Source organism: Aquarana catesbeiana, linkage group LG04 (assembly GCF_042186555.1).
Source record: "Aquarana catesbeiana isolate 2022-GZ linkage group LG04, ASM4218655v1, whole genome shotgun sequence".
NCBI lineage: Eukaryota > Metazoa > Chordata > Amphibia > Anura > Ranidae > Aquarana > Aquarana catesbeiana.
In genome coordinates, this window is record NC_133327.1 from 248,342,253 (window position 1) to 248,355,368 (window position 13,116).

At 43.3% G+C, this 13,116-nt stretch overlaps 1 protein-coding gene across 1 annotated transcript in view; it reads left to right on the plus strand.

The window, feature by feature from the left end:
* LOC141139848 (probable cation-transporting ATPase 13A5) overlaps positions 1-13,116 on the plus strand; it is a 266,762-nt gene that overhangs the window by 104,681 nt on the left and 148,965 nt on the right. Inside the window, exons 10-11 of the mRNA XM_073626376.1 lie at positions 6,330-6,500; positions 9,829-9,986. Coding sequence (XP_073482477.1) covers positions 6,330-6,500; positions 9,829-9,986 — 329 coding nt within the window. The remainder of the gene's footprint in view (positions 1-6,329; positions 6,501-9,828; positions 9,987-13,116) is intronic.

A 13,116-nucleotide genomic window follows, 5' to 3' on the forward strand; every position in this document is an offset into this window, starting at 1 on the left:
ACTCATATAGCACTATATTTTTTCTATATGACCCAGTTAAAACCCATTGATGGCCAAGGAATGTATGATCATTGCTGCCAATGAATCAGTAGCTATTGAAAATATTAATATGGATAAATGGCACACTTGTAAAGTGCCAGATGGCAGTTTAAATTAAGGAAACAAAAGTTATTCATTCAAATTGTTTTACAATGACCATGATAGGAAATTTACTTTTAATACATTTGGGGCCAAAATTACATTTTTCCATTACTGCCCACAAAATTAAACTTTTTGATGCTATTTGAACCTTATGCCGCGTACACACAGCCGGACTTCCCGACAGCAAAAGTCAGATGGGAGTCAGATTCCGACTGTGTGTATGCCCCATCGAACTTTTTCTGTCGGCATTTCCGATGGACTCAGATATAGAACATGTTCTAAATCTCTCCGTCGGAAATGCTGACAAAGTTTAGCTCGTTGGCAAGTCCGGCCGTGTGTACGCGGCATTAGTTCCAGTATTATCCAGAGGCATAGGTATATTGTAAAATGCGTTGAATATTAACATCTGTAGATTTGTTAGGCATAAAGCCTGTTTGTTTGGGATTCATTTTTTATGTATTTTTGCAACCAAGTAATTTGCTTATATTTTAGCTATTAATTTGACATCTGAGCAAGGATATTGTGTGGTATGAGTCTGGATGCATTGCATCCTTACCTGGCTTCAATATAGCCTCCAAAATCACCTCATACATAGAGGTTGGTAATAAATTGAACTCAAAAGATACATTAATAGTGTCTAATAGTAATGGAAAGAATTTCTTCATAAGTCTTATATACCTCTTCTGAGAGACCATCTACCTAAGGGCCTTATTATTAGGAAACTCTCCTTCCAGCTCTTCCAATGTAATCTTCAGGGAAGAAACCATGAAGTCTCCCACCCCACCGGCCAGGCCCTTTCCTCCCATCCTGGGGCCCTTCCCTCTCAGCCCGGTGACTTCCTGGTACTAATAACTGACTTTGTCCATTCAAAAAAGGAAGGGGCCTGGAAAATGACATATTTGCCAGCCCCTTCCCTGCTCTTCATTCTGACACATCCCCCGAAGTAGCTGGCGGGAGAGGTGAAGCAGGCAGTGCTGCAGGGGGATAAGTGAAGTAGAAATAAAAGGAAGCTGAATAGGAGGGGTGGAGGGTGACATATAGAGGGGCCAATCTCCTTAATTTTCCTCCTGCAGCCGCTGAATGCCTGTGGGACAGAAAGGAAGAGAAGCAGGCTTTTAGCAGCTGCAGAAGGAAAACAGAGGGGATTGGTTCCTCTCTATGCTATCCCCTCTGCCCCTCCTGTTCAAGTGTACAGGGGACTTTCAAGGACCCTCTGGAGCATGGGACCAAGCCACAATTGCGACCCCTGTAGTTGCGCTCCTGCTTTTACGGGGATATACAGCAACTAGCTCAAAAATTGGTAAATGTTTCTATTATATCACAAGTAGAAGAGACCACTATTCCCATTTAAAGCGGGGGTCCACCTAAACCGCCAAAAAAAAAAAATATTAAAAGCCAGCAGCTACAAATACTGCAGCTGCTGACTTTTAATAAATGGCCACTTACCTCTCCCAGGGTCCAGCGATGTCGGCAGGCGACGCCGAGAACCTGCTCGGTTCTCGGCAGCTGCCGCCGCCATCCTAGGTGAGGGAATCAGGAAGTGAAGCGTTGCAACTTCAAATCCCGGTTCCCTACTGCGCATGCGCGAGTCGCACTGCGCATCGTAACTGGTCCCCGCTATCTCCTGGGAGCTGTATGTTTCCCGGGAGACAGCGCGGAGGGACAGGAAGAGGCATAGACTCCCATGGGAGTCTATGCCGGAAGTGGGTGCAAATACCTGTCTTAGACAGGTATCTGCACCCCCCTCCCCCCTGAAAGGTGCCAAATGTGACACCGGAGGGGGGGAGGGTTCCGAAAAGCGGAAGTTCCATTTTTGTGTGGAACTCCGCTTTAATGTATTGGTTTCTCTATGTATCTAGGCAGCTGCTGAGCCTGTGTTGAAATTGCTAATAAATGCCCTACTTTATCTTCCTACTTTACCTTCCTCTTCAAAGTAATGTTGTTTAAAAAAATTAATTGAAATATCATATCAGTGTTTTCACTTGATCTTCTACCTCTTCCAAATTCTTTAATGAGATAGCAGAGGAATTATTAATATATTCCTATCCCAGATACCACTCCCCATATATATGAGTGAGGGGTACATAGTACTGCTACTCAGTCACAAAAAAAGTTAAGCAAATTAACACATTGACCAGTTTTTGTTGGAAAAAATGCCATCATCCATCATTAATTCCATCATCATGTAATGAACATTCCTATAAATCACGATGAACGATACCTGCCAGTCCACTAAAAGAAAAAAGCTACCAACACATCTACTCCCATCTCTTATTTTTAAAGAGGGCTATTAGATTCTGAAGAGCCTTCTGCATACAGGCCCCCACAACCACCAGGCCAAGGATGTGGGGAAATGGCCTTTTTCCTCATCAGATAACCTGATCCATCTAGACCACATATGTCAAACACAAGGCCCATGAGCTGAAACCCACCCACCAGGCCATTTCATGTGACCCTTACACCCAGGGCTTCTTTTCAGCTGGAACGTGGTGCCTGCCCTCCTCTCTCTTCTCACCACTGTCACTTTTAAACCCAGAAGACTCCTGTGTCTACAAGGACAACCTTCCTCTTAATGGCTCTCACAGATCCCTGTCTGCCCTGCACTCATCAGACATCCCAACCTGCAAAAACCCATTTCAGGGAGGTTTCAAACTCATTTCAGGGAGGTGACATTTCGCGCAGAGCATTGCGCTTGGAGCCCACCCAGGTGTGTTAGAAAAGCAAATATTTGCTTTTCTAACACTGAACTACCTCTTTGCCAATCAGGAAGCGCGGGTCTGATAAACATCACCTGATTTGCAGAAAGGTCAGGCGCTCCTATTTGTCATCTAGCAGGAGGAAAAGCATGGAGGACACAGGAGCCGCTCCCTGACCCGTTGCCCGTTCCACAGCTCACAGCCGTCATCTGCTGCTTGATCCGCCACCAAGATGTGGTAAGTGCCAGTCAGATAACGAGCGGGCGGGGGGGTTGGTTACATGCCGCCAGGGGTCACAGTTGCTGCATTTTATGGGTATAGTGCGGCTGCAATTCATGGGCACGGTGAGGCTGCATTTGACTGGGGGGGTAACGTGCAGGAAGACAGTGAGATCACCAACACTCACTACAGCACACCAGTGTGAGCCCACATCATAGTACACAGGACCAGGTACTGCACAGGCTGCAGAATGAAACCTCCTTATATGCAGAGAGGGGGGGAGGAATTTGGGAGCAAGCAGGAAGGGAGAGAGAAGGGAGAGGCCGGTCACAGCTCACTTACTTGGAAGGAAGGACCCAGCACGAGGCTCAGTCATCAGCATCCAGAGCCTCCCAAACAGGACACCGTCTGCTCTCATTTTAAATGTTCCCGCCCACACATCCTATTCACAGACGCAGCACACAGGCTGCTCAGAGTGTGGGCGGGCACAGTGAGAGAGGGGGTTGGAGGAGGCAGAGCCGATCCACCCTCTTCCATTTGGCTTTGCTCTGAAGGGACACAGACTGTCAGCTCAGAAGCAGGGAACAGCGCTGTGACAGGACAGATGTCCGCTCACAGCACTAACGTTCCTGCACCCCAGCCCAGCCTGCCCCTGACTCAGCCACAGACAGAGCGGCCATACTCCATTTGGCCGCTCGGGCTGCTCTGTCTGTCTGTCTGTCTGTGGCTGAGTGACAGGTGCATCAGGGAGATCGCCCTGCATTCGCGGGTGTCCGGGAGCCCGCAAACAAATGCGGGAGGCTCCCGCAGCTCGTGGGAGACTTGAGATGTCTGACTCATGGTGAGGACAAAGGAGATGCAGATACAGTGTGGGATGGGGCATCATGTGGTATGCTGCACTATAATCCCAATCTGTGCCCGGGTGTACAGATGCCAACTAATGATCTCCCTGCTAGTGAGAAAGAGAGGCAGAGTCGTCTAGACTGTCAGGAGGTACTAGGTACTAGAGCCAGGCCGGGTAGGTGAGACGCAAGGAAGCTTTTGTGTGGGAGGGGGGTGGTAGAGAGATGAGAGCTGTGGCGGGAGATGTGTGCAGAATTTGGGGATGGAGGAGAGTGGTAAAGAGGTCAGAGCCAAGGAGGGGTGAAAGTGAAATGTAGACACCCTGTGAAAGCAAGCTAAACCCTTCACGCTGTGCATAGCACATCCCTAAACCCTGCACTCTGTATGTAGCACACTGCTAAACCCTGCACTCTGTGCAAAGTGTGCCCCTGAACTCTGCATTATGTAGCTCAGATAGCAAGCAATTGTGCTGAAAGTTTGAAAATGACTTGCTAAGCTATTGCTAGACTTGCCAGACTTCACAAGTTTGCTGCACAATTGCATCAAGTCCACGATGCATGACTCCAGATCAACTTTCTTTGCAAACATTCTGCAAGTCTGCTGCAAGTTCGGGTTCAGATATGTTGTGCAATAGTCATCCCACCACAGGGGTCACTGTGGCTGAATTTTCATGCTATAGACTTGCAGAGCTCTTGCTTGTACACTCACCACTGCAACTTTGCTCTTGCTAGAGATTTGCCATGAAAATTTGCTACAAATGAGAAAAATGTCAACTAGAACTTATGCTTCAAGTGCTCTGTAAGTCTACAACTTGCCAGTAAAAATATGCAGCAAGTTAGCAGACTTACAATTCAACACTGCCACAAATGTGTGGCAAGTTATCCTTGCTATCTGGGTATATAGTAAACTCTGCACATAATGCACTCCTGGTATTTATTGCCCCTTTAAGATCCTCCCATTGTTAGTGCAATTTGGCCACACTCACCGTGTCACGTGGTTCGGGGGAGGCAGGAGGGGCATGGTTGATTTCCTAAACCTATTCTCTAAGAAAAAAGGCCTGTATAAATGTACATAGTCTAATAAATACAGCAATAATGCTGATGCGGCCCACATTGAAATTAAGTTTGACACCCCTGATCTAGGCAATGTAGCTGTGTTTTCTCCCACATTCAAAGACCATCTTACTCACATCTGCCCCACTGGAAGTACTCACAATCAACTGTATCACTCCCCAAATGTCAGAAAACAGAAACCATCATGTTCAAGGTATGGTGGACCAATTTACCAAGTTTGGTACTGACCTGTGACCAGACTGCCAAGACTCCTGCCCAGATACTCTGGAAGCACTTTTTTATAAATGTTCACTGAAGAGACATTCAGACCAAGAATCCTGTTTTGAAAGCAACTTATTCCAAAAATTGTGCCATTTTTGTAAGAATACATGTTTTACAACAGTCCATGCCAGGTGCACCAGTCTACGATACCTAGAGAAAGGAAACCCAAGAGAAATTGAGGTGGCTACAATAAACACTCCTCAAACTTATCAAGACCAAAAAGAAGCCCAGGGGATTTCGAGGAACATGTCCAGGTTCATGGACCAACATAGGTTCAATGGTGGCTGCCTCCTGCTCTTCCACTGTTATCCCCAAGAGTCCACGAGGAAGCTCAAGTCACCCAGCTCAGGTCCATGCTCCTACTGTGCTAGTAGCAAGGCTCCTGTTTTGCTACCAGCAATGTTCCTATGCTTGATATTGGGCTGTACAGGTAGCAGTAGTGGTCCTGTGCAAGATACCGGGCTGTGCTGCTAATTGTAGTACTTTTGGACAAGATGCTAAGGTGTATTTGTACCAGTATTGCTTCTGTGCAGGCTTTGCTGTGTTGGTAACAGTAGTGCTTCTGTGCAGTGCTAGATCCTGCACAAGATGCTCAAATCACTATGGGAGCCAGGGGCTAAACAGCAAAAGATAATCAGATCCCTTGGCCAGCCAGGATCTTCACAGTGCAGGATACTCAAAGCCCCACAGTATTTGAGTAGTTGGGAGACACACAAAGGGAGATAATAAGAGCCATTCAAAACACACTCAACTTCAATCATATTTAATGTATATTTTCAAATATAATAACATATAGCTATAGTACGTATTTCACCTTGAAAGGCTCTTTGAATAACTTCAAAAAAACCTTTGCCCCTACGGATCTACTATGACAATGCTCTAATATATTTGATGATATCCTAGCGTCTCTTACTTTCTGTGGAAAGCTCAGCCACTGTTTACAGAAGTTGAGACTATCCTGGGACAACTATAACATGTGGTAGAAGGTACTGTAGTAGTTACAAATGTGAACAATTTCTTGACCTACCTTTTGTACAAGTCTTTCTTTAGATATATCTTGATCCTAATTAGTATTTTACAATTCTGTGTTTCAAAGGAGAAAGTGTTCCTATAACAAAAGTCCCACTGCCAAATGTGGACAATGAAATTCCATGGAAAACATACATTGGTGAAAATTGTCGTGGACATATATTGTATTGTGGAACCGAGGTTGTTAAGACAAAGCCACCTGCAGATGGGCTGGTAAAAGCTGTCGTCCTACAAACAGGTGATGATATTATAGCAAAATAGAAAATAAAAAATAACTAAACTGTACACTTTTGTTAAATTAGATTGACAATATTCACTCATTAGTTCATTATGACTGCAAAAAATTATTGCCAGAAAAAAGAACTCATATACTGTATGTTTTGTCTTTTCTGAATTATTAATTTATCCCCACTCTACAAATCAAGAATTCAAGCTTTCTCATTCAAAGTTTACAGTATCAGTATTAAATTTACAGAGATTTGACTTTATCACTGGGTACCTGTCATGTGAAAAATGAAGCACCCCATGGAAATTGTTACCCTTTTTAACATATTTGAACAGGGAAACATTAGATCTTTAGCTGAACCATTCCATACAGATATAGGTGATATGAATAAATAAACACACAGAAAAATGTGCCTTTTCAAAAAAGTATTTATTGAACAAAAATGTCATTATATGTAATGGTGTACTGTGTAAAAGGTAAGTACACCTTTTCTATCAAAAGCTGGTATTGCCCCATTTTGCAGAAATATATATTAATATATGCATTTTGTATAACTGCCCACCATTGTCTGACATTCACAGTGAAATTTTTAAAATTGAATGAACTTGACAGCTTTCAGCTTAATGCGGCTGCATCCTTACCAACCACAGATGTCACCCAGCCCATTTATTTACATGGCCAAGAATGGCCAGCCATGTAATAAAATGGGCAGTGAATGGAGTCTTACATCATTGCCTAAATATGGCCATGGCGGTATATGGGCAATAATGTCACCTCTATCCTCGCCCCTTCCTTTATATAGCTGATGGCAGCTCGAGGAGCTCTCATTCGGCTAGTGTTTCCATCAAAGATCAGCTGTGTGTTGATGGGTCATCAGGTTATTTTTTTTTGCATGAGTTGGTGGCAGTGAGCTTTGTGATGATGGATTTACAATGAGGAATATTTTTTGGGAGATTTAAATTTTTTTATTAAAGGATTTGTCAAATGTTTGGGTGTCTCTAATACTCTGAACAAAGGCTAAAAAAATAGGGGTAAAACTGCACTCCTGAATTATAAACAACATAACAAAATATTTTACCAATACAAAAACATATGAGAACACTTTATGACCCTCCACCAATAAAAAAAACAACACATCTGTTGTTTTTTTTACTTGTGGAGTCATGAGCTGTTCTGATATTTTTTTTGTAGTAATAAAATATTTTGTTAAAGTTTTCATAGTTCAGGAGTGCAGTTTTGACCCAGTTTTTCCAGTCCTTTTCAGATTATTGGTTCAATGGGGTATTTGGGGTATGCACCACACCTTGATTATTTGATTGGTGTAGAACTGGATTCATTATAGAGAAATGTCATATGGCAGTGTTGAGTTGTTATATTTATTTTTTTGTGTTTATTTTTAGATCACATTTTTTTGTGAATGAGAAGGGGGCATATTTGGGCCCCGCTTATTAAAGGGGTCTACCAGATTCCCTACAGACCAGATTCCCTGCAGACCCCTACAATCGATGGGCAAAGGTTGTGGTGAAGAGGCCCTTTTCTTTGTTAACATGAGTACAAGATGCTTTGCCAAAGGGATCCCCCCTGATAAGGTTCCACCCCATGATGAGGACATGTGGCCTTGTATGGTCCATGGGGGGCTGGGGCACTGTATGCTTGGATTAAGAGTCTGGTATAGATTTTTAGGGGGATGTCACACTTTTTTTTTCCATGGAGTCACTCTTAAATTCCATACCAGACCCAAAGAGTCAAGTATGGATTTCACGGGGGGCCTAATGCTTTTTTTTGGGGGGGGCTCTATGCAAAAAAAAATAAAATAGGCCGCCAGGCAATCTATACCAGACCCTTCATTCTTGCTGTAGGATATTCTAAAGCAAAGATGACATTTACAAAAAAAAAAACACAGTTTAAATTGCTAGCAATGAAAATTGCACTTCTATTTAAAAGAAAAAAAAATCACACAGACCCCTTCAAAGTTCCTTCACAATATATAAAAGACCCTTAGGGGTCTGCTATGTATTTTGGGGGGACCTTTGGGGTCTGTGTGTATTTTTGACTTTTTGTATACCATTTTGCTATATTAATTTTAAAGAAATGGGACATGGCAGTGGTGAGATGATATATTTATGAAATGTGGTTATTTTTAGGTTACATGATTTCAGAATGAGAAGGAGGGCGTAGCTGGGGGCCACCTTATTAAATGGGGACTTCCAAATCCCTGCCCGCAGACCCCTACAATCACAAAGGTTGTGGGGAAGAGGCTCTTATCCTCATGAACATGAGGGCAAGGTGTTTGGCCAGGGGGCACCCCACTAGGAAGGTACCCACCTATGTTGAGGGCATTTGGCCTTGCATGGTTCAGGAGGGAGGTGTACAATTATCTGAATTTTTGGGGGAACCTCATGCTTTGCATTCTTAATTTTTAAAGGGGTTCCCTCTTATAATCCATTCCAGAAAGGGTCTGGTGTAACATTTTGGGGGTCCTCATGATGTTTTTTTGGGTGGGGTTCCCCTAAAATTCATACCAAACCTTAAGGGAATTATGTGGGCTCCATGCTATTTTTTTTTTGTTTGGGGGTTTCCCTCATAATTCATACCATTCCCTTCAGGCCTGATATTAAATTTACAAGAGACCCCACCAAAAAAACAAAAGGAAAAAAAATACAGCATGAGGTCCCACCCAAATTTTAGACCTTTTAGATCTGGGAATAATTTTAACGGTGAATGTCTCACACAAATCATAAAAAAACATGAGGTCCCCCTAAAATTCCAAACCAGATCCTTATTCAAGTATGCAGCCTGGCAGGCCAGACAAGAGGGGGATAAGTGTGCCCCCCCTCCAGGTGGGGACCCCTTAGCAAAGCATGTTGTCCCTATGTTGATAAGCACTAGGGCAGGAGGTTTACTGGAATCTGAAAGCCTCTTTTAACAATAAGGGTGAAGCCAGATACTAGTCCCCCCTATGTGAATGAGTGAGGGATACATACTCCTACTCTTTAAAGAAAATGTAAAGTGTAAATAAAAACACACATTTTTTGACAAAAAAAAAATCATGATATACTGTAGATCCATGTCTTTTATGTGATAACCAGACACTATGGTGCCACTCTCCAAATAACAGCTTCTGCCCTGGAGAAGTTATCAGCAATATAAGTGAAGGAGCATGGATAAGGGGTGATTCCTTACCCAAATATGGCCATGGCTGCTGTAATCAAGAAAAATTATGCCAATTTGAATGATATTCATCCTTAGTTATCATCTCCTAATTTACCAGGTTTAAATTAAATCATAGATTCACATTTGTATGACTTTCATCTGAATTTCAATATATGTTGACTCCTAGGATTCAACACAGCAAAGGGAGACCTTGTAAGATCAATTATGTATCCCAAACCTGTGAATTTCAAATTGCACAGAGAGGTTTTGAAAGTTCTTGTTGGACTCATCGGACTTTCCATCATTGGAGTCATATACTCAGTTGCAATTTATGCACATAGTGGGGTAAGTAGAATACTTTTTTGCAGCTGCTATCAGACCCACAATCCCTGCTGTGCCAGAGAGCACCTTAGAGCTAAGTAAATATTCAAGTATGCTGCGCATCTTCACACAGCTGACTGCATCAAACACTATTGACCTTGGTCATCGTCATCCAATTATTGATATTAACAAGTAAAAGGCGCAATGCTCAGATACCTCAATATGACAATATATAGTCCATAATAGTCCAGAGGCAAAGTGTCAAGGGAAAAATAGGTGAGTCTGTCAGGGCTGCCACCAGGGAGACCAGAAGCAAGTTCCAGTAGAACTAGGAAGAAACAAGGAGAGGGGCGCCTCGGAGTATATATCATAAACAATTTATAGGTGTTTTTTACATCCGTTTCCCATCATTCCCATACCTGGAATCTACACCCTGCAAAGTGGACTTTCTGTGATCCAAACTCACCCTCTCTGGGTTCCAATGTGCTGCACCTTGTCAGCTATAAGAGGACTTGCTGTGACTTGTAGTTCCACCTTATCCTCCCTGGGATTTGATGTGCTGCATCTTTCAAGTTAGAAGCGGACTCACTGTGACCTGTAGTCCCACCTCCTCAGCCCAGAGATGCACCCAAACTTAACTTTACTTCTTTCCATGTGAGTGGATATTGTTTTTATAATAAATTGTTTATGATATATACTCAGAGGTGCCCCTCTCCTTGTTTCATCCAATTATTGATACTATTGCTCAATGTGTTACACAAATATAGGTTATGTAAATCATTAGTACTTAGCATTGAATCCAAAATCAAAAATAGAATTTCTTTATTGTACAGCACGGGACACAGAGCAGGCTATAAACATAACTATCAGCCACCTATAGTGCTTGTAAGGTGATGGTCACTGATGTGGTGCATGTACTGTTGGAGCATATTTGGAAGTACGGAATGGTTCTGCTGAGAATCATAGACTTCAATCAGATCCATTTGAAAAGCTGTCAGCCAAAATGGATGGTACCCAAGCCTTACTGATAAGGAGTCGAATCCTCAAGGTTTACCTGTAACACAGCCTTATGGCGCTGGACCCTGCAAAATGGAGCCCTGTACAGTGTTTGTTCTCACTATGATGCTTTCCAGCAGGGTGCTATACAGGTACAGGGGAGTGGACCCCAGATGTAAGGGAGACCAAGTAATTGAAGGTCTTGTTTGACATAACCCGCCATGATGTGTGATGGTTGGACTCCTGTTATGATTAAGAGCCTTGCGGCAGGAATGGTAAGTTTGCATTTGCAGTTTTTCTTAAAAAAACGAAGATCTGACTGTCTGGTCATTCTCCCGGTGGCCAATGGGGGCAGTGTGCTGTTTGGTCTGGCCGGGTCGTGCTCTGTGTGTGTCTCAGGAGTATTGGGCTGCAGTTTTCCTCCACTAGAGGGCGCAGGGTCGCTCAGTATAGCCTATTCTTGTGCAGTGTTGGCAGGAAGTAGAAGGGCGGCCATTTTTGCTTATGTTTAAAGTCACATGTGGTCTGAAGTCAAGCATGAGGCTCCTAGAGACACAGAGCAGTCTATGGCTGGATAATGAGGTATAAGTACTACCTATGGGAGAGCTGCATGACCATACGGGACACAATTATATACTGCATTAATGCATAATAAAGGCATACTTGTAAACTTGCTGCCTATACTTGCTTGTAAATGTTTGTCAATGCACCCCTGCACAAGTATCAGTGCACTTAAAGAGTTGTGTCTCCAGAGTAGTGTGCATTTGATCTGCATGAGCTTACATTTAGGCTGCACTGAAGCGGCAAAGAGGCTGCATTCAGGATGCGTAGGATTAGGGTTGCCACTTTTTCTTCAAGTCAAACCTGAACACTTTAGCAGCGCACAGCAATTTTGTTTTGTAGTATAAACTATACATATATTTTGCTATTAAATAACATTTCTAATCATATGAAGTTAATAACAAGAGTCACCCTTTACATCAGAGTCCAGAGTTCCCCTTTTAAATCTGAACTCACAGAGTTCCCTTTCACTGTAAAGGGGGCTCTGCAGACTCTGATGTAAGGGAGAACACTGGAGACTCTAACATAAGGGATGCTCTGGAAACCCTGATTTAAGAGGGAACACTGAGAAGACTCTGATTGAAGGGGGAACAGCTGTGGCCTCTGGTGTAAAGAAGAACTCTAATGTAAGGGGTGCTCTGAGAAGCCTAATTTACTTTATTTTACTCACTCAGAGGCAGGAGATGGAAAGGGGAGACTTCAGTCACAGACAGAGATGGATGGTGAGCTCACTCACCCATTGGCAGTCAGCACCTCTCATCCAGATGTATCTGAGGCTACTGGACTTCAAATTTCCAGCCCACACTTTCCTTTTCTAATTAGTATGGGCAGACACAGAAGGGTAGGGCTGAGAGGAAGAGGTGCAGATCAAGCCCTCTCTCCTGTCCTGTCTGTGTGTGTGTGTGTGTGTGTGTGTGTGTGGGGGGGGGGGTGTTAGTGCTGGCTTTGGACAGCATGAAAGAGAGTGTAACACACACTCTCAGCTTTGACAACTGCAGCCAGCAGCCCTGCTGGGAAGCCATAGTCCAGTCTGAATAATGTGTCCGGGTTTCAGGCTGTCTGAAACCCGGACGCATGATTCTAAACCCGAACTGTCCGAGTGAATCCCGGACAGGTGGCAACCCTATGTAGGATACATATATGCTTGGCTAGTCCTGCAAAACTAGTATGGGGCCAAGTGCAGTTGGGCAGGTGCAGCATAATATGTCATTATGGCATGCATACCTGTATAATTGTAGAACGTACATGTGTATTTGCATTGAACTGCATACTTACATGCATATTTGCATTGACCTGCATACTTACAACTTAGATGCTTACTTGCATTTAAGTGCATACTTACATGTGTATTTGCATTGAACTGCATACTTACATGCTTACTTGCATTGAACTGCATAGTTACAGGTGTATTTGCAATGAACTACATACTTACATGCATACTTGCATTGCACTGCATACTTTACATGCTTATTTGCATTAAACCGCATACTTACTTGCCTACTTGCATTAAATTGCATACTCACATGCGTATTTGCATTGAACTGCTTACTTACATGCCTACTTGCATTGAGCTGCATACTTACATGCCTACATGCAT